This window comes from Balaenoptera physalus (assembly GCF_965194825.1).
Source record: "Balaenoptera physalus genome assembly, chromosome: 5".
Classification (NCBI taxonomy): Eukaryota; Metazoa; Chordata; class Mammalia; order Artiodactyla; family Balaenopteridae; genus Balaenoptera; species Balaenoptera physalus.
The window spans coordinates 144,971,554-144,993,147 of NC_138884.1; the positions used below are offsets into that span (position 1 = coordinate 144,971,554).

Below are 21,594 nucleotides of genomic sequence, written 5' to 3' on the forward strand. Positions count from 1 at the left end.
TCCTTCAAGATGAGGAAGAAACAAAGATGCCCACTCTTACCACTCCTATTCAACATAGTACTGGAAGTCCCAGCCAGAGCAGTTAGGCAAGAAAGAGAAATAACAGGAGTCCAAATCAGAAAGGAAGAAGTAACATTGTCTTCGCTTACTGATGACATGATCATATATTTAGCAGACTCTAAATTTGCCACCAAAAACTCTTAGACAAATACTCTTTGATCTCACTTATATGTAGAATCTAAAAAGTTGAACTCATAGGAAGGAGATTGGTGGCTACCAGGGGCTAAAGGGTGGGGGTGATGGGGAGATGGTCAAAGGGTACACATTTTCTGTTATAAAATGAATACATTCTGCACATGTAATGTACAACACGGTGACTGTAGTTAACAATACTGTACTGGATACTTGAAATTTGCTAAGAGGATAGATCCTAAATGTTGCCACTACAGAAAAAAGTAGTCACTGTGTGAGGTGATGGACGTGTTAACTAACCTTAATGTGGTAATCATTTCACAATACGTACATGTATCAAGTCATCCCATTGTACTAAACTTAAACAATATTACTTGTCAGTTACATCTTAATAAAGCTGGGGGGGAAACTGTATCAGAGAATTCCCCATTTTCCATGGAAGTGTTTTTTAAATAATCTCAAATAATTTTTCTGACTTTATTTCCTTATTTCCTTAAATGAAATTCTTGTTCTCTTGCTAGAAAAGTCACTTTTCAACCATTGTGAATTATGAAGAGTGGAAAAAAAAAAAAACAACTAAAAATTCTTCTCTGTGTTTCTACAGAACCAGAAAAAATTTCAAATATTTATAGTACTGACATTTTTTACATTAACCCACTAGAGTCAGATGAATGATACCTTTATTCATAAGACAATAACTCTGTTAATAATAGGTCACGCAAGGTAGATTTTTGTTTAATGTTTTCATTTGGGCAAAAAATAAATTTAGAAGAATAGATTTAAAAATTATAGCACCAGAGGAATATCTCTCTCAAAAAAAAATTACAAACCATCCTAGAGATGATAGTTGATGAATGTTCAACATTGTAGATCAGATGTTAATCTAACTTGGAAGAGAGAGGGGAAAACATGCTAAGGAGAGACAACAATAAAATTCCCAGAAAAAAGATTTCCCTCGTATGTTGATTACATATTCCTGTAATTACTTTCTCTTTCAATATTAGATGCTGAGCCTATTGCAGTTTACAAATACCTTTGGCAGTGTGAACTAATTAGATAAAATATAGGAATAATAAGAAAGTGGTAAAACAAATTATCTTTTACTACTGAAAAATTCTATCTAGAATTTTAGGAGAGGGTAAGATTTGAAATTTTGATAAAGTTCAATGTTCATGTTGTGTGTGAATTTCTTTTGTCTGTGACCTCTCCATTATACTGGGTAAAGACCAAAACTTTGAACATTGCCTAATAAGTCCTCTACAATTGCTCCTCTTTTAAAGTGCATCATAAACTTTGTCCTGTGCTCTAGTTGCACCGGTCTTGCATTTATTTCCTTTAACAAGCCTTGCTTTCTGTGGTTCAGGGTCTTTATCACACAGTCCGCTTTGCCTATAACACTCCTCATCCCACCTTCCCTTTACCTGGTTAATGAGCACCCATCCTTCAATATCAATTCATATCACATCCTTAGGAATGCCTTCCCCAACCCCCTAGACCACATCACATCGGGGTATACTGCCTTCTAGCACTTGCGATTTACCCTAATTCTTAACAAGACATTTGAGCGATCAAGAAAAAGTATCTATGTCTTCAACTTCGTGAAGCACAGGCAATACCAAATGTTAAGTATTGTATTTCTAGCGCCCATCTCTTTGCTTGGCATGGGGAGGTTCTTGTGGAATTTTTCTTGAATCAATAAACAAATAAACTTTGACTTTAATGCCTTGAGTAACAAATTCTTAAAGGAACATGGCAATGTGGGAGTGAGAAGTAAACATAAGTTTAAGGTGGAATTCAGAACATGAACAAAAATTTTACGGCATATTTAGATTTTAGGAAATGGAATACATAAAGATAATAATGACATATTGTTATATAATTACAATGTTAATTACTATGAGAAAAGTAAGATTAGTTTCTCTTATTTTTAAGAGAAGTTAGAATAAGAGGAAAACAACTGGCTTGCTCATACATTTCTTAGGGGTATACTCATTTATACTTATTAATTTAGTTTATAACAGCTAGAGGGGATTTCAATTTTTATAGTAATTTAACACCTTTGAAATCCTGTTTCATATCTTTTTTTCAGAGATTAATAAATCTTCAAAGCTAAAAACTTAAAGGGTACTGAATCCTAATTATATTTTTATTTCTAAATTCTTTCAAACACGAAACATTTTAAGAGCACAGTTTTTAGTCAATGTCTGCTGGTGACCAGGTGTTCTTAGGCTTAATACTATAAAAACAGTAAAATCGCTATGAAGACCTGACCTTCTAAGTCAGATTCCTAGAAAGTCTGCACATATAATTTTTAGGGCATGTGGAGGCAAAAGCAACAGTACAGTTATCCATGACCTGCCCACCCATCCCAGGAAACATCATCATCTCAAATTTTTATAAATTAGACACAGCCTAAAAATTCCAGTAGAAAATTATTAGATGTAGTTCAGCTGCAAAAGTTATTGTGAACCTAAACCAGCATGTTTAAGAGCCTAATGAAAGTTTAAAAAAATTATTAGCCATACATATTATCTAATTTTTCCTACACATTTTTGTTACATTTCCATTCATATTCATTAATTTTAAAATAAGTATATCTACATATCACATGGTTTGTATTTCTTTTCAAAAGCGTTTAAATTTAACAGGTGCAAAAGTTACGTTTCCTTTTTTATTGTTCTCCCAAAATATGTCATCAGGAAAAAGTGCTACTTAATCTCCTGTGTCTACTTCAAAGAGAAGTTTGGTCATCAGAAATATAGATTTTCTTCTGCTCTCCATTTCAGACCATTATTTGTTTTCAAGTTAGTATTATGAAAAAAGATACCTTATCAATAACATAGGAGCCCAAATACATTTTCATGGGAAGAGATCATAGTAGGTCATTTGCTCATTTCCTCTATTCAAGACCCACCTACCAACATGAACTGGGGATGTAGAAGTGGGGAGAAAGAGAGAACGAACAGGAGAGAAGAGAGTCTGAAACTCTCCAGTTTTCTTATATTCTGAAAGTAAGACATTTCACAGAATTTCACAGAAGCTAATGGATTGCTTAAATTTAAAGGTACTGTAAACTACTTCGAAAAAAAGTTTATCATGAAACCTAATGAATAAAAGTCATTTGTTCATTTAGTGAATGTATGAACCTAAACCACTGAGCACCTATTATGCTTTAGTCAGTAAAAGACAACTAAAATTTGCAAATCCAGGCAGAGAAAGGAATCGAGCATCTCGATTACAATGGTGTACAGTGAGTTCTATAAAAGAAGTGCATCCCAAAAGATGAAGATGGTCAGGGCTCAGGTCCTGAACCAGCTTGGGGAAAGTTTTTGGAAAAAGTGACTTTTGAATCTCAAACTTGAATGTTGGGTAGAAGTATGCTATGCTGGGTATAGGAGATAGGAATGGTAGAAGAAAATACAATTCCTGTAGGAATCCGCAGTATGTCAAATGAAATGATGGCATATTTTCTTTGTTAGACTACTAAAAAGACATTTAATGTTGTGGCAGAGAACATGGAAGTGGTCACTTGTAACTGGAGAAAGAAACATGGCAGATTATGGAAAGCCCAGTATGCTATACAGAAGTATGGATTTTACCCACCCAGAAAAAAATATTAATAATTACTAGATATGAAATCATAGAGGGTTTTTTTTTAACATGCACAAATCTTTTTTTTAATAAATTTATTTTATTTATTTATTTTACTTACTTATTTTTGGCTGCGTTGGGTCTTCGTTGCTGCGCGGGTTTTCTTTAGTTGCGGAGAGCGGGGGCTGCTCTTCATTGCGGTGCGCGGGCTTCTCATTGTGGTGGCTTCTCTTGTTGCGGAGCACGGGCTCTAGGTGCGTGGGCTCAGTAGTTGTGGCTCACGGGCTCTAGAGCACAGGCTCAGCAGTTGTGGTGCACGGGCTTAGTTGCTCCGCGGCATGTGGGATCTTCCCGGACCAGGGCTCGAACCTGTGTCTCCTGCATTGGCAGGCAGATTCTTAACCACTGCACCATCAGGGAAGTCCCCATAGAGGGTTTTTACCATATTTGTGTTTCAGAAAGAACATTCTGGGGAAACATGTGAAAGCTGAATTATAGAGAGACAAGAAATGAGACTTTTGTTAAGAGGCGGGAAATAAGAAGACCGAATTAGGACAGGTGAAAAGAGAAAAGAGAAGTTGCTAGATATTTCAGAGCAGAGGACAGATGGATGTCGGCCATGAGGAAGAAGAATGTCTACAGTGTTTGCTGAATCCGCCACCACTTTCAGTTTTTAGTATAGGAAATTGTTGTGAAGTGGGATACTCCAACAAATTCACATAATGAGTGACAGATAAATCCAATCATTAAAACCAAAGCCTTCAATTTAATGGAATGGACACTGCTAAAAAAAAAAAAAACACAAAAACAAACAAAAAACAAAAACAACAACAAAAAACACAGCATGATTTTTACTAGGTAAACTATCAAATGTTTATTTAACTTCCATTTCCAATGTTTTCTACTAAAAATATGTACAAAAATATATATACAAAGGTTGAAGCAACTAGAAGCATGACAGGTATACATATACATAAATACAATTGAAATTAAATTCAATGCAACATTGAGTGACATCATATTGCACCAAAACCTATTCCATACAAAAACACATGCATCAAGAGTTTCCATCCGATGAAATCACACTTATTTCATAGTATCCTACCACTTACACAAATAGCCTGTAAACACCATCTGGCAGTGTGATCGCTGTACCAGAACTCTCCCCGGAGGGAAATCGTTAAGCTGTAGAAAAATCCATTTTATTTCACATATCACATGCTGGTATAAGCATCAGTGTGACAAAACCCTAAGAAACAGCACAATCCACAGATGAACGTCCCTTTGCACCATTTATATTTTCATAGTTAAATATCGTAGTACTTCTAATATGGTTGGAATGCAGATACAGAAAAGAAATTTTGCTCTTTAAGAATTTATCAATATAAGATATGGTGCAAAATTTGTATAAAATAGCACAATCCCATTTACTGAGTTTCATTATCACAATGCTAAGATGAAGAAACCCCACCACAGATGAGGACCATGTAGGAGGTCGGGCCTCCCTCTCCCTCAGCTGAACTTCTTGTTCCTGTATTTTAGAGCACCAGCCCAAACGCACCTCGCCCTACTCACAATGAATGGTCCAAGGTCATGATGAACCCATTCCAGATCCAAGTTAATGGATATACCTGGTCTATAAATTACAATCTAAGCACAGATCAAAGAGACAGCTGCCAGCACAGCCCTTCAGAATAACCGGACTACTTTCCCACTGGGCTAAACTGATTGCGTTGGCGCATATTATTGATGCTTACCATAGGCTATGAAAAGCATTGAAATACATTCATATATAGTACCTAGTAATATGTTAATGAACATTACAATACATATGGATTTTTCTGCCCCTTGATAGTTGAAAAAGAAGTTATTGCTACCAGGTCAAATTTTAACACAAAGCTCACTAAACCCATGTTAATAAAGTCAATACAGATATACAGACAATAAAACAACATGAAAGATTCATCATGAGATGAATTCTGAGTCAATAACTAAAAACCATCTCTACCAGTACATCACTACCATCTAATCTGCTCTATGATAAGTAAAAACCAAGCTCTTTGAAACCCAGAGTCAGATCTTTGTCAGAAAATTAGGACAAATTAAGTTCTCGAAGCATTCAGTACAAGAGGCCATTTGTCTTGCCTCTTTGTGACTTGCACTTATTATAAAACTGCAGGTAGTCAACATTTAGCATCAGTGAAAGAATTCTATCAATACATGTTTGTTCACCAGTTTGGCGTAAAGAGAAGACACTGCAATACATGGTAATAAGCAATTTTTGTTTGTTTTTTTAAAAACACATCTGATGCTTATGTTTGCAAAGTTCCCCAAATGCTGAAAGGTACCACTGAAAATTCATTACTATTGTGCTGCAGTCCATCTACAAAAAGACAGAAATTTGGGGCAAATGTCTGTGTCCACAGTAAGCAAGAGTAAGGTGATATGCCACTCTCTGAACACGGATGGATACCGTCAAAAGATGAACCCTGTTTTCAAGATAATAAGTGTCAATAGTTAAGTTCTAGATTTAAAGCAGTAGTAACAACATTCACAAGGAAAAACCATAAAAAAATTTCTCCAAAAAGAGGATCAAAATAATCCCAGACTTAAAAAAAAGAAAAAAAAAAAAGAATCCCAGACTAGTTAAAATCTTTGCAGGGGTCTTGTGGTTTGTGGGCTAACCATAGTTATATATACTGTTTTTGCTTCCAGAGCAATTTAAAAGTGCTATGTGGTAGTGTCTGAAGTAATTAGCATACACAGTAGTTTAACGTAGATCATTTCTATTCTGTTATAAGCATACACTCATTTGAAACAATCTGTGTTTTACTTCTCCAAAGTATTTTTACTTTATATTCCATTAGTCAGTAAGTGAAAGTTTGGAATGAAGGAGAAATGCTAGGGAAAAAAATAATTCAGACATGCTTTAAAATAAGACAGCTCAAACCTCGGACCAGGGAACCACATTGCATCGCCTCCTGGTGCGCTATGAATGTGCTTCAGAGCATGTGCAGGAGAATGTTAATCAGTAGGAATAAGCGGGCTCTAACTTCACAATCCTCGTTTCAGTCAGGCCCATCACAACCCAACCAGTTATACAGCTGTAACATCCAAAGGCCTAATCTGTTTTCCCACAAGATGCTGTACAAAATACCCTGTTGCACAAAGTACTCAAAATACAGTCACTGCTGCAAAAGAGATTAACTGTGCATGTCTTTTTTTTTTTTTTTTTTTTTTCCTCTCCAGTTTTCAACATGGCCTTTAGAGGCTTCAACAAGAGGTAATAAGGATTCAGGAGGCAAGTCTTTCAACCAAGAAATTAATTCATTTGAAAGTCATACTTTTAAAAATAAAATCAGTAGTGTATATGTTGAGGGAAAAAAAGTATGCTCCCTTTCAAAACAGTGCATCCATCTGTATGGCTCCTAGATACCTAATGCTCCACAGTTTCTTGAGAGATTATCTATAAAACTGTTAAGGCACTTATTGTTACTATAAATGTACCCTTGATCCAAGTAGCCAAAATACACACATGTAACAGATAACTATTTGGAGACCGTAACCATCCTCCACTGATATTTTAAAGCCAACGGTAACAGAGAGAAGGGAGCAGGGACACACAAGGGCATAACCGAAGTGGTAGTTTCAGGCTAAGAATATCAAGTAATTGTATAAAATTAAGACTCACTCCTATCTTGAAAATATCATGTCAAAAAAATAAAACATAAAGGGAACCATTTGATTAACTCAGAGGAGACAGAGAACTGGTTCAAAAAGATCAAGTTATCCTGACGCGATTGTAGGGAAGGGCAATTATCTCACAACATACGGAAAACTGGTGAACTTTCTCTGAGACCATGACGTACACCTCTGTGAATTTGTATCAGACCTAAAAATAGACCAAGCCTTTATTTTGAGACTCCAACTAATTTGAAAATGCGACAAAAAGAAGGATTATCTCCCAAAATTGGCGATTAAAATATCTTTTTAAGTACAGTACTAATAATACCTAGAGGTTACACTTTCAGGTATTATATATATTGAGATAAATTAAAAATACTGTTTATGGGAAAATTAACCTAAAATACATTTATAGGTAATAATTCTTTTACCTATATATAAATAATGTAAACAGAAGCTGCCAAGATGACTCTATCTACTCTAATTTATATCCACCATGATCTTCTTGTCAGTCACACAATGCCATGCTTTAATTCCTGACTTTGAATGGTTACGAAAGTAAATGTAGCTCTGTAAACATTATCAGCACCAACATACAGTATATCACGTAGGGTGAAATGAAACAAGGTTTTATTTAACTAAAATCAAATTTCTTGGCTTCTCTGCATTCAAATTTCAAATCTCTATATATTTCTTTCCAAACTAAGAAAAGGAGCTACAATTAAAATCCCATTCATTACTTTTCTATCATTCAGAATTGACACATAAAATACGTCCAAAGCGAAACTCTCTCCTTATATATCACATATAATATGTACTATGAGAAAGCCACTTAGTTATATAGAGATATTTCAATTAACTCACAACTTTATTACTTAAAAATATATCCTACAAATACCCCATGCCTATTTCTAATAGATAAAGTAATGGGAGTACTTTGACCTTTCTCACAGGGACCGATGCAGATTTTTTTAGGGCCAGAAGTATATATAATTTTGCTAACCTTCTTCAAGAAACATAATACAAAATTCCTAATGCAAAATTAGGTACAGGACCTAGGAAAGGGCATGTCTAAGTAAGGGGCACTGAAGCTTACATTTCATTAGCTTTTAGGGGATTCACAAGGGCATAACCGAAGTCCCTGTGTACAGCAGACAGTTAATTTTTAATATTTCTCTGATTATATTGCATAATAAGTTAGACCAAAATATCGTTCCCTCCAATCACATACTACCTTTCATTTCCTGCTACTCTGACCTTTAGTCTTCTATCTTTTCATAACACACTCCTCAATTATAAGAAATCAGCTATAGGTCAAAGATGCTCCCTTTCTCAGTTAGCATTACATTCATCTCAAATAGAGATAATAAGTTTCCTGAAGACTGATTCAGTTCAACATAGAATTCTATTGAGTTATGTAATTATACTCATGTTAACCATCTGTTGATATATCAAACAGCAATTGGGGAAACAATTGTACCAGACACATAAAACAATGTAGAAACTTGTTTCAACTTGCATATCTTAGTGTTAGAGAAACTGCCATGAATTGGAAATGTAATTTAATAATCTGTCCTAATTCTGTGCCAGCAGAGGCAGGGGAGATACGGTATAAGCACGTACGCAAATGTGTGCATACAGACATCTAACGTTTATGTTTGGCACTGGAGTCAGCCATCTTTTCTAGGGCAAATCTTTAATCTCCTAAAGAAAGATAAGAAGAGGGTCTACTCCTAGCTGACCAAGACACCAGTTATAATAGTCAGTTTTCTTCATTCAATCTTAGAAAAATCTCAGAAAACTAGTCTAATATTTTTTAAAAGGGGTCAAAAACGTTTACTGAAACATTCATAATTGTGTAAGGAGAGTCATTCCATTTCTCCTAGCAAATTGTTTTAGCTTTGGACCTCTTTACTAGATCTGCTAAATTCATATTTAAATACTTGAGAATCTATGTACCAAAAGAGCAGAACATTTGAAAATAGTATATTAGCCATCGTAAACTATATTGGCTACTTTTACCTTTTTGTGTTATAATAAACTGATAAAATGTATTTAAACATTTGAATATGCACACTGGTACAAATGTATCACATCTAAGAGTTCGATATATGAGAAAAATATATATGAGAAAAAATTTTCCTAAATATATGAGAAAAAATTACTTAGCATAAAAATATATATACATATAAAAGTGTTTAGGAGAGTTTTCAAACTAGAATCTGCTTGACATAATATCATTCCAAATAAATGTTACGACTATTGAATGGATGATTACAGAAGCCCTGTATCTTGTCATGATGTATCCTAAGGATAAGTAGAAATACAACTTAATCATCATCGCTTTAAAAAAAAAAAATTACTGACTGACTTTCCATCTGGTTAAAATGGTATTACAATGGCATTAGAAATTTAACAATGCAAAAATCATTTTTTAAAATGATGAAAATAATAATGAATATGTAATCTAGTTAGCTTGTATAATGACATATTTAAAGAGAAATTAGAACCAAAACTAAAATAACTAAAATGAGGAGACCTATCTTCCACTTTTGATATAAGCACATTAACCTCAGGAATAATCAGTAACTATACAAACTTCTCCATGAGACTTTACCATTTTTTTTTTTTCATTAGGGGAAAAAAACAATTCCAGGAGAGTTTGCTGGTTTAGATTACATGGGCCTAGACTGTAAAAAAGAGTATAAAGGAAATCTGTTTTCACCTATAGCAACAATTTAGTGGGGACAGATGTAGACAAATGGATATAAGATGTACAGACTACAGATCAAATTCTGAAAATCCATGGTAAGAGAAAAAGGAAGGAATTTTTATAAATTCACTTAAAGACCCAAACACTACGTTTGGCTCAAAAAATTTCAATCTCAGATATATATTAAATTGAAATTTAATTAACTGAAATTTAATTAACTGAATTAAATTTTGAAATTGAAATTAACGAATTGAAAATTAATTAATTGAAATTGCCTTAAATTATCATCATTTCTACTTTGATCAACTGTCTATGAACTCTATATTTCTGCTCTTAATGATTTTAATCAGTGTAATTCTTCCAAAAATTCTTCTTTTCAAATGGACAAAAATTACAGAATGAAAAAATTCTGGCCATGACTATTTACTCTGAGACTTAAGTAAATAATGGTTAACAAATTTCATCATTATATTATTCTTTGAAAATTCCACAGTATTTTCTAAACCCAGCATAGTAATACCTGTCTGAATATATACATTTCATGTACAGTTTCTTTCAGTGAATTTGTTATCAGTTATCTCTTTTACTTTGTCAGGAAATTACTGATAAAGCCTAGAGAGAGAAATGGAAACATTCTTAGAAACATGAGTTGTAAATCTTATTTAGCAGTGACATTTCTTCCTTAATTTTTATGTAAATATATGTCTTTTCCTAATTGATCTGGACAGTTTTGTCCAAAGAGATATTTTAACAATATAAAATGTATAAAGAAAACGTAAAACTTTCAAAATTCATCACCATGTAAAAACAGCTATGAGATTTTAAAAAAATGTTCAGAAACACTAACAATGTATGTAGAACTATAGAGTTGGGCATAATATTTTGGGCATTTTCTTTCTTGGTGATTTCCGTCTTCTGTTGATATTGTAACTTGAAGATTTAAAAATGCACATATTTAGATGTATTTATCAAAGAGTAAATTATTAGTGAAACACATGATCATGCTTAAGAGGATTTAATACCAAACTGACTATTGCTTTGCTCTAAGAAAGGCGTTACACCCTTTCCTGATCAATTAGGCTGCCATGAAAACAAATGGCACGTAACTACGGAGCTTCCTGATAATGAGTGAAAAAAATCCTAACATAACAAATTCTCAAGCATTTTTTTTACTTAAACATAACTCCTGGATTTGCCTCATAAACAATAGCCCCTAGAAACTCTTCTTTAATGTATTCATCAAAATTAGGCATACCCTTAATTTTTTTTTCTTTTTCAAAATGCTCTGGGTATAATCCATTAAAACATGAATGATATCTAAGTTGATATCTGTGGGAAGCAATGCAATGCCAATGTAAAATAAATTTCTTTCTTCCCTCTGTCCATAATGATGACATACACTTTTTTTTCCCCCAGAAGAGTAGAAAACAATTTTCACAGTACAGTTATCTATAGTATATAAAAATTGTTTTTACAAAACCCATATTAAAGAAAACATCTCAGTTTTCAGTCTGAAGGTTCTTAGCCATAAGATATGTTATAGAGAAAGACCACTAAAGTAATTGCCGTTCTGTAGTCTTTTTCCCTAACCTCAACAGGTAGGTATCAGGGACTCAATGATCATGTGAACTTACGGTATAATTGCATATCAGCGTTCTACAACTACATGGAGTAATAACTAAATTTCTTAGAAACCAGTTTGAATACACTGGAAGACTAAATAGAAATAACCAATTCCTTTAGTCCATCTCCAAAGTTGCAATCCTCTGGATTTTTATAAAAGGAGTGAGGATCCATTTTTTGTTTCAGCCCTTTGGGCAGAAACAAAGCCAAGGATAGATTGCCAAGACTTCAGATGCATTAATTTATAATTTATGACAATCTTCTTCTGGTACAACTTCCAGTATTATTTGTAATGTTCTGGTTGTAATGTCTACAAAGAAATAAAGAAGAGAAATTTAAAATGCACAGAAATCAGAAATGCATAAAAACAGCAAAATGCAAATTATTTGGGATTGAATATTGAAAACTCACAACCGCCTATCTCACAGAGCACTTTCAAGAATTATTTATTTCATTAGAATCCTATCATGCTCAATTAATTTATGAGTCACCTCTGTAACTTCCCGTGATGGCTTCTCAGCAAGAATACATTAATACCGGGGCTTCCCTGGTGGCGCAGTGGTTAAGAATCCGCCTGCCAATGCAGGGGACACGGGTTCGAGCCCTGCTCTGGGAAGATCCCACATGCCGCGGAGCAGCTAAGCCTGTGCACCACAACTACTGAGCCTGCGCTCTAGCGCCCGCGAGCCACAACTACTGAGGCCACGTACTGCAACTACTAAAGCCTGTGTGCCTAGAGCCCGTGCTCCGCAACAAGAGAAGCCACAGCAATGAGAAGCCCGCGCACCGCAACGAAGAGTAGGCCCCGCTCGCCACAACTAGAGAAAGCCTGAGTGCAACAACGAAGACCCAATACAGCCAAAAATAAAAATAAATAAATAAAATTTATTAAAAAAAAATAATACATTAATATTTTGTGTTCAAATAAGGACTTTTATTCCTGAACCAGGAGGCTGAAAATATTTTGAGACAATAGGACCAAGATATAAATAAATGTTCAAAAATACACTTCATATTGAGTCTAAAATTGGTTTGTTGTTTTTGCACCTGTGAGAGTACATCCAACTCCTCAGCAAAATCAGAAGAATCAGAATATAATTTCCAGTCTCAAACTTGTAGTGTATTATTGAGCAAAACATTTTATCTCCTAGGGCCTCATTTGCCTCCTCTATAGAATGGGGGACTTGGGAGTGACGTCAGCAAGACGGAGGGCCGGGAGGTCCCCCACACCCCCCAAAACCAGCAAACAAAAAAGAAAACCAAGAACAATAAACAGTTACAAATGGAAGAAAACAGCTCAGGGAAAGCTCTAGACAACGAAGAAGCAGCAGCAAAAAAGCTGGCAGAGCTCAAACATCAAGGATGGCCACACACAAAAGCAAAGGAAGCATTTTGCCCCCATCACGCCATCCCCCAGTCGGGAGCTGCTGGGCACCAGGAGGCATCGTCTCAGGAAGGTCACCACGTGGGGAGAAGGAGAGCAGAAGGGCCACAGCAAGCCTCGCCACTGTGGATGTCTGCAGCTTTTGGTGCAAGAGTCTCTCGGTCTTCAATGATGTTGACCCTGGCTGATGGAGCAGCCTGTAGTGCCCCCTCTTCTGGATCTACTCCCAGAGGCTGGAGACGTTGCTGAGGTGAGACCTGCCCTCAGGGGTCCCAGCTGTCGCTGTGCCCCACTCTCACACATTGGGTACCACAGCACATCTCCATATAGGACACCAGAGCGGCCATTGCTCTTTGCCCACCCCAGCCCCAGGTTGGGGCCTTGCTCCACCATTACCAAGGCAATCGCCCTGACCTGAGCCGTGCCTCCTGGGTCCCAAGTCATGCTTTGGCTGCCCAAATTGGCTGTTGCCTTGGGCCTCACCCCCCTGCCCCATCCCAGGTCAAGACTCTGCACTGTCATTGCTGAGATGAGTTCCTACTGCCTCCCAGGTTCCAGGTTCTGGCTCTGACTCATCATTGCTAAGGGCAATGCCACTATCCTGAGTCTCACCCCCATGGCAGGTCTGGTCAAGGCTGAGACCCTTCATTGCTGGGGCCGGGCTGCCTCTACCCTGAGCTCCACCTCTATCCCAGATTGAGGCTCTTGAACCATCTTTGCCAGGGGTGCTACCACTGCCCTGAGCCCCGCCCCTCAGATTTCAGGTCAGGACTCTGACCCATGGAGGCTGGGACCAGGCTACCACTACCCTGAACTTCACCCCCCATCCCAGGTTGCGGCTCTGAACTGTCATTGCCAGGGCCTTGCTGCCACTACCCTGTGCCCAGTTTCCTGAGTCCCAACACACAGCTTTAAGAAACAACTACCGGAGTTGTACTATTGCTATCCTGGGAGCGCTCCCAGCGGGCGGGGGGAGGGCTGGGGGCAGAGGTCAGTCTTTGACCTACCATTCCCAGGCTGTGCTATTACTGCACTCTGCCTTTTCTGCCCAAGCCACCACTGCACCTTGTCACCCCAGGGCCCTCGTCACTGCCGTATTCCCTCTCACCAGCACAAGTCACAGTAGTGAGCCCTTGAGACCCAAGTACCAGTTCCACAGGGTATCTGCACATGTCCATGCCCTAGACACCTGTGTCACAGCCACAGAAAGTGTGCCTATGCTCCAGGACCCTGGCACTGCGGTAGTTCCATGTGTGCCTGGTCCCCGGACCTCAGATACAATACTGCTCTGAGAACTCTTGAGTGTCAGCACATCAGACCAGGCACCAAGAGGGGTCTCCTCAACTAGAGGCTTCTCCCAAGAGCAAAAAAGTAGAGGAGAGCAGGAAGATGTCAGCAGCCTTAGCCTCTGAAGATACCAATAGCCCTACCTGCCACCTATAGGTCCTCTGCAGCCTTAGCCATATAAGAACCCCACAGTCTGGCCAATTTCAGCCTCAGCCAGTGGAGTGGCATGGAGACTACATCACTGTGCCTTCTCGGGAACCAAAGACACTGCATCTCGGTCAGCAGGAGCTCTAACAGCCACCTCCAGGGGAAAGTCTTTCCCTACTGAAGCCAGTCTGAAAAGACCGGAAGAGGTGACTTCATCCTCAAATGCACAGATGTCAACACAAACCCATCAGAAACATGAAAAAGCAAGGAAACATGACACCACCAAAGGAATGCAATACTACTCCATTAACTGCCCCTAAGGAAATAAAGATCTGTGACTGATCTGAAAAAGAATTCAAAATAATGATTTGAAGGAAGCTGAGTGATATGTGAGAGAACACAGACAGATCAATGAACTCTGGAATAGTATATGAACAAAATGAGAAATTCAAAAAAGAAATAGAACTCATTAAAAAAAAATCAGAAATTTTGGAGAAGAATACAATGAATGAAATGAAAAATGTAATAGCTTTGTTTTGACAAGTAGGCTCAATCAGGCAAAAGAAAGAATCTTGGAGCTTCAAGACAGACCTCTTGATATTATCCACTCAGAGGAGAATAAAGAAACTAGAATAAAAAAGAAGAAAGGCTGCATGAACTGTGGAACATGATCAAAAGAAAAATTATCCATATTATGGGAGTCCCAGAAGGAGAAGAGAAGGAGAAAGATACGTAAAACTTATTTAAAAATATAATGGCTGAAAACTTTCAAATCTGGGGAGAGATACAGCCATCAAGTTACAAGAAGCTCAAAGATCCCCAAACAGATTCAACCCAAAGAGGTCTTCACTGAGACACATTATAATCAAGCTCTCAAAAATCAAAGACAAAAAGGGAATCTTGAAAGCAGCAAGACATAAAAGAATCATCACATATGAGGGAATCTTGATAAGGCTATCAGCAAATGTCTCAGCAGAAATCTTACAGACCAGGAGAGAATGGGATGATATATTCAAAACACTGAAAGAAAAAAAACTACCACCAAGAATACTTCACCCAGAAAAGCTGTCATATAGAAATGAAGGAGAGAAAGACTTTCCCAGGTCGACAAAAGCTAAAGGAATTTGTAATCATTAGACCTGCCCTACAAGAAATGCTAAATGGAGTTCTTTAAGCTGAAACAAAAATATGCTAATTAGTAGCATGAAAATATATGAAAGTATGAAGAAGAGGGAACACTTCCAAACTCATTTTATGAGGCCAGCATTACGCTGATACTAAGTCCAGACAAAGACACTATAAGAAAAGAATATTACTGACCAATATCCCTGAGGAATACAGATGCAAAAATTCTCAACAAAATTTTAGGGACCCAAATTCAACAACACATTAAACGGATCATTCACCATGACCAAGTGGGTTTTATCTCTGGAATGCAAGGATGCATTCAACATAGTACTAAGCCAGAGCAATTAGGCGGAAAAATAAATAAAAGGTACCCATATCAAAAAGGAAGAAGTAAAATGATCTCTGTTCACAGACGACATGATCTTATATAGAAAATCCCAAAGACCCCTAAAAAACTGTTAAAAATAATAAATAAATTCAGTAAAATTGCAGGATACAAAACTGACACGCAAAATCAGTTGTATTACTATACATTAACAATGAATTATCTGAAAAAGAAATTAGAAAGCAATCTCATTGACAATAGCATCAAAAAAATTAAAATACCTAGGAATAAATTTAACCAAGGAGGTGAAAGACCTGTATACTAAAAACTGTAAGACTTTAAGGAAAGAAACTGAAGAAGACATAAACCAATGGAAAGATACCCCATGTTCCTAGACTGAAAGAAGTAATATTGTGAAAATGTTCATATGACCCAAAGTGATCTACAGATTCAATGCAATCCTGATCACAATTCCACTGACATTTTTCACAGAAATAGAAAAAAACTATCCTAAAATTTATTTAGAGCCACAAAGTAATCCTAAGAGAGAAGGACAGAGCTGGAGGCACTATAATACCTGATTTCAAGCTATATTATAAAGTTATAGTGATCAAAACATTATGGGGACTTCCCTGGTGGTCCAGTGGTAAAGAATCCACCTACGATGCAGGGGACGCGGGTTCGATCCCTGGTCAGGGAACTAAGATCCCACATGCAGTGGGGCAACTAAGCCCACGCGCCCCCAACTACTGAGCTCGCGCGCCTCAAGGAGAGAGCCCGAGTGCTGCAAACTACAGAGCCCACGCGCTCTGGAGTCTGCGTGCCACAACTAGAGAAGAGAAAACCCGTACGCCACAACTAGAGAGAAGCCTGTGCACAACAGTGAAGAGCCTGCGTGCCACAACTAAGACCTGATGCAGCCAAAAATAAATAAATAAATAATAAATAAATCTTAAAAAAAAAACCCAGTATGGTATTATCATAAAAACAGGCACATAGATCAGTGGAACAGAATGGAGAGCACAGAGGTAACCTCCCACATATATAGTCAACTAATTTTTGCCAAGGGTTCCAAGAACACACCATAGAGAAAGGACAGTTTCTTCAATAAATGGTATTTGGGACAACTAGATATCCATATGCAAAAGAATGAAACTGAACCCCTACCTCATGCCAATCACAAAAATTAACTTGAAATGGATCAAAGATTTAAATGTAAGATCTGAAACTATAAAACTCCTAGAAGAAAACATAGGGGAAAAGATCCTTGATATTGGTCTAGGCAATGATTTCTTGGATAAGCCACCAAAAGCACAGGCAACAGAAACTAAAATAAATAAGTGTAATTGCATTAAATTAAAGAGCTTCTGCACAGCAAAGGTAACAATCAATAAACTGAAAAGACAACCTACAGAATGGGAGAAAACATTTGCAAACTACACATCTGATAAGGGACTACTCTCCAAAATATAAAAAGAACTCACAACTTAATAGCAAAAAAGAAAATAATCCAATTTAAAAATTGGCAAAGGACCTGAATAGATATTTTTCCAAAGAAGCTATACAAATGGCCAAGAGGTATATGCAAAGGTGTTCAACATCACTATTCATCATGGAAATGAAAATCAAAATCACGATATCACCTTCACCTTAGCAAAAGAATGGCTTTTATAAAAAAGACAAGAGATAACAAATGGTGAGGATGTGGAAGAAAAGGAACCCTTATACACTTTTAACGGGAATGTAAATCAGTATAGCCAGTGTGCAAAACAGTATGGCGGTTCCTCAAAAAATTGAAAATTGAACTACGGTATGATCCAGCAATTCTGCTCCTGGGTATGTACTCAAAGGAATTCAAATCAGTATCTCAAAGGTATGTCTGTACACCCATGTTCACTGCAGCATTATTCACAGTAGCCAAGATAAGGAATTAACTTAAGTGTCCATCAACAGATGAATGGATAAAGAAGATGTGGTATCTATATCACATCTGGAATATTATTCAGCCATAAGAAAAAAGGAAATCCTGCATTTGCAACAACATGGGTGGACTTGGAAGACATATGCTAGGTGACATAAGTCAGACAGATAAAGACAATACTGTATGATATCACTTATATGTGGAATCTAAAAAAAATGAACTTGTGAAAGCAGAGAGTGCTTACCATAGGCTGGAGGGTGGGGAAATTAAAGAGATGTTGTTTAAGGGTACAAACGTACAACTAGTAAATATATAAGTTCTGGAGATTATAGTCAATAATACTGCATTATAAAAGTTGCTAAGAGACTAAATCTTAACTGTTCTCAACAACAACAAACAATAAAGATGTTTACCATGATAAAGACATTGTAAAGGTGCTAGCTAATGCTACTGTTTTATCTACTGCAATATATAAATATATCAAAATCAACACTTCCTACACCTTAAACTAACACAATGTTATAGGTCAATTTTATCTTAATTTAAAAATTAATTAATAAATAAAGAAGAATGAGGGTCTTGGACTAGATCAGTGGTTCTCAAAGTGTAATCCCCAGACCAGCAACATTAGAATCACCTGAGATATTAGAAATACAACTTTTGAAGCCTCATCCTAGACCTACTGAATCAGAAACTGAAGGTAGGGCCCATAAACCTGTGATTTTGATAGACACTAAAGTGCAGGGGTCACTGGGCTAGGTGATTTCTACGGTCATTTTATCTCGACAGTCTTAGAACTCTGTGACTCCACTTTCCTGAGATATTAGTTCTTGTCTACCTCTTATCTCTGTAATTGGTCTCCACAAAACCTCTTCAAACTGCTCCTGGTCCTGAAGCCCCTGGTGCCTATTGTCTTGATGGTTTTCAGAGCCACGTCATCTCTCATCCAGACAGGCCATCTTTCTCCTCTTTTATGACTTGTCACCTGTAAGAGTCCCTTCCAAGCAATATTTAATGCCACTAAAAAAGGTACGTTTTTTCATCCTTTATTTTCTAACAGTGTTCCCCAAAGTTGTTTTCCTCAGCACACTGATTTTTATAATATACATTCATTACAAAGGGTCCAGCATCATTCTGGCAAATGGTAAACTCTACGTAAACGTTTCTCGAATGAATTCTATTTTGTCACAGCCCACTCTTGACATTGAGATGTACATGGAGCACAAGGGGGCGCTCAAGAGCAACTGAAGTTCATGTTTACGGAAAAGGGAAATGATAGAATTATCCTAGAAAAATAGACTGTGGAAAAGTAGATATCAGTCAATAGTAAGGGTGATGTCTTCTGCAGGCAGAGATGGAGCTAGGACTAACTGATAGCTTTAAATAACAAGAGTTCTGCCGTGGTCAAATGCAAAGCAGTGGGGTTAAGGGGACATGCTCTGCAGCCCTTCCTCTCTGGAGAAGTCCTGCAGTCGCTACTCAAACTAGTCTCCATAACGACAGCCGTTCTTGAGTGTGTGTGCGTATGCACACGCGTGTGTGTGACTATTTACGCATTTGTCTACTGAGATTTTTTTTTAACTTTTTTTTTTTTATGCAGCATCTTCTCCTCCATGCCCCAAACGAAAGCCTTTTCCAAAAGTGTGTCTCTGTATTCTGAAGCCCCCAGCCCTCGGCTTTCTTAGACATCTTACTGACCCATGTCACAACACTGCATGGGTTCCAGACAAAGAGAGAGCAACTTAAGAGATCCTGTTGCTTCGCTCGTGTGACATTCTCCTTCCTGAAAGCTCCATTTGGATCTTCTATTCAGTAGCACTTTTGGGGCCAAAGAACCTCTCTCCTGGTTCTACATACCCAGTAGAACCTCCACGCTCAGTCAGCCCTGTTGACAGTCCCTCGTGTGGCTTTCTTATGCTCTCTCTTGGGATCTCGAGATTTAAATAATTTTCATCGTGATGAAGGTTTGAGCAGAGTGACTGATTTGGGCTCTGAGTGGCTTTTGGAGTCCTACCAACTTTTCCCACCAGGTCATCTACAGCCATGGGGGTCACAGAGCGGTGCTCAGCAGACCCAAGTAAGCCTCTGACGAAGCTTCCTGCTTGCCCAAAAAAGCTGCAGAGCATGTGGTCTCCAACTACATCCCTACCCATACAGGGCCTTTGGCTTTGGGGATAATCAGCCCCCTGACAATATTTCTTTAAATAAAGTTGAGCCATTGAGCCTGCATTTGGTGTTTTTAGTTATGTATGCTATAAGACCAAATAGCAATTGAAATATTTTTAGCTTTGTCTTCCATGTTCAGTAGTTGTTTTTGAAATCCATTGAAACAACTACTGCCCTTGCAAAATCTGATTTACCCAATCATACCTGGTACAAGCGTGGGAACTACAGCCAAAATGGAATAAGCCTATGAAACATTAGCACAAAACCAAGCTTCCCCAGAAATCATAATAACAGTATCTATGCTTTTCCTTTTTTTTTTTTGAAAAGCCTTCGAAACCTTTTCACATGCATGGCCCCATTTTACCCTTACAGTGAAGATGGTTTGGTAAGAAACGCAGGCAAGCTTAACTCATGTAAAACATCGCACCTCAGTCTTCGTGAAGAGTCTGTCAAATGCATGTGGCAGCTTTTAGTGAAGCATCATAAACAAACATCACAGCACACTGTATGCAGAACATGCTTTTAGAATTCTGGTTTTGCAAAATCCGTGTCCACCACGACGGACAACAGTCATTTTGCTGGTGCTGCCCGGTATGATTCTTTATAACTAAAGATTCTGTTTAAATACAGCTGTCCTCCACATCTCGCCCGGAGCCAGAGGGACCAACTTCCAGACACCCACTCACTCCCAGCTGTGATGGGGTTGGACGGATAAAGAGAGGCAGCTGAGGAAAACGGCTGCGGGGGGCCCTGGCTGGGGTTTGCCGGCTCCAGCATCCCCATGAATTTGAGTATGTCAGTGGGGTATCGGTCCCCTCTTCCTTGGGTGAGAAGCTTGTGTTTCTATAAATAAATAGATCCAGACGAATTAAGCACTCCATCACAGATGGGGGAAAAAAGCTCTCTGCACATCCGACTATTCCCTTAAGAGCACATTTTCTTTTCATCCCAGGAACGCTATCAAATGAAGCGTGGTTCAATACTGGCATCCTGTGGCCAGAGAAATTCATCAAATCTCTGAAACTCTCAGCTCCTTGGGTTCTGAACGTTCTCTGGCTATCTAAACTCAGTAGCCTGTCTCCGTTTTCTGAACGCTGTTCGGTGACCTTTTTTAATGGATGCCCCCCTGATAAGATGTATTTTGATAAACTATCATTTCACAGGGATGATCTGTTCAGGTATAATTGGGTGAAAATAAGCGATCAGACCAAGGCTAAAGAACGTTCTCCAGCAGAACAATTTGATGTTAACTCTAGACACTGCTCCATGCAGGGGTCTCTGGCTCCGAGTTTACAGAGTTTCTCCCTAACAACAAGGAGGCAACTGGGAGAAGAGGTGAGGTGATGGCTCAGGACCCTGCTGTGTTGTGTGTCTGTGTGTGAGTGCTTTGTTTTGGCCAAAGGCTAGGAAAATACTTGCTACGGCCGCAATAA

General features: G+C 37.7%; 1 protein-coding gene across 3 annotated transcripts in view; it reads right to left on the bottom strand.

The window, feature by feature from the left end:
- Positions 1–4,631: 4,631 nt before the first annotated feature.
- Positions 4,632–21,594, bottom strand: part of SLC7A11 (solute carrier family 7 member 11) — a 93,535-nt gene continuing 76,572 nt past the window's right edge. For all 3 annotated transcript variants that reach the window (XR_014263756.1, XM_082462191.1, XM_082462190.1), the window contains one exon: positions 4,632–12,113. Coding sequence is in view for 2 of the 3 variants with exons in the window: in XM_082462191.1 (XP_082318317.1) it covers positions 12,046–12,113 (68 nt within the window). In the remaining variant the exon portion in view is untranslated. The remainder of the gene's footprint in view (positions 12,114–21,594) is intronic.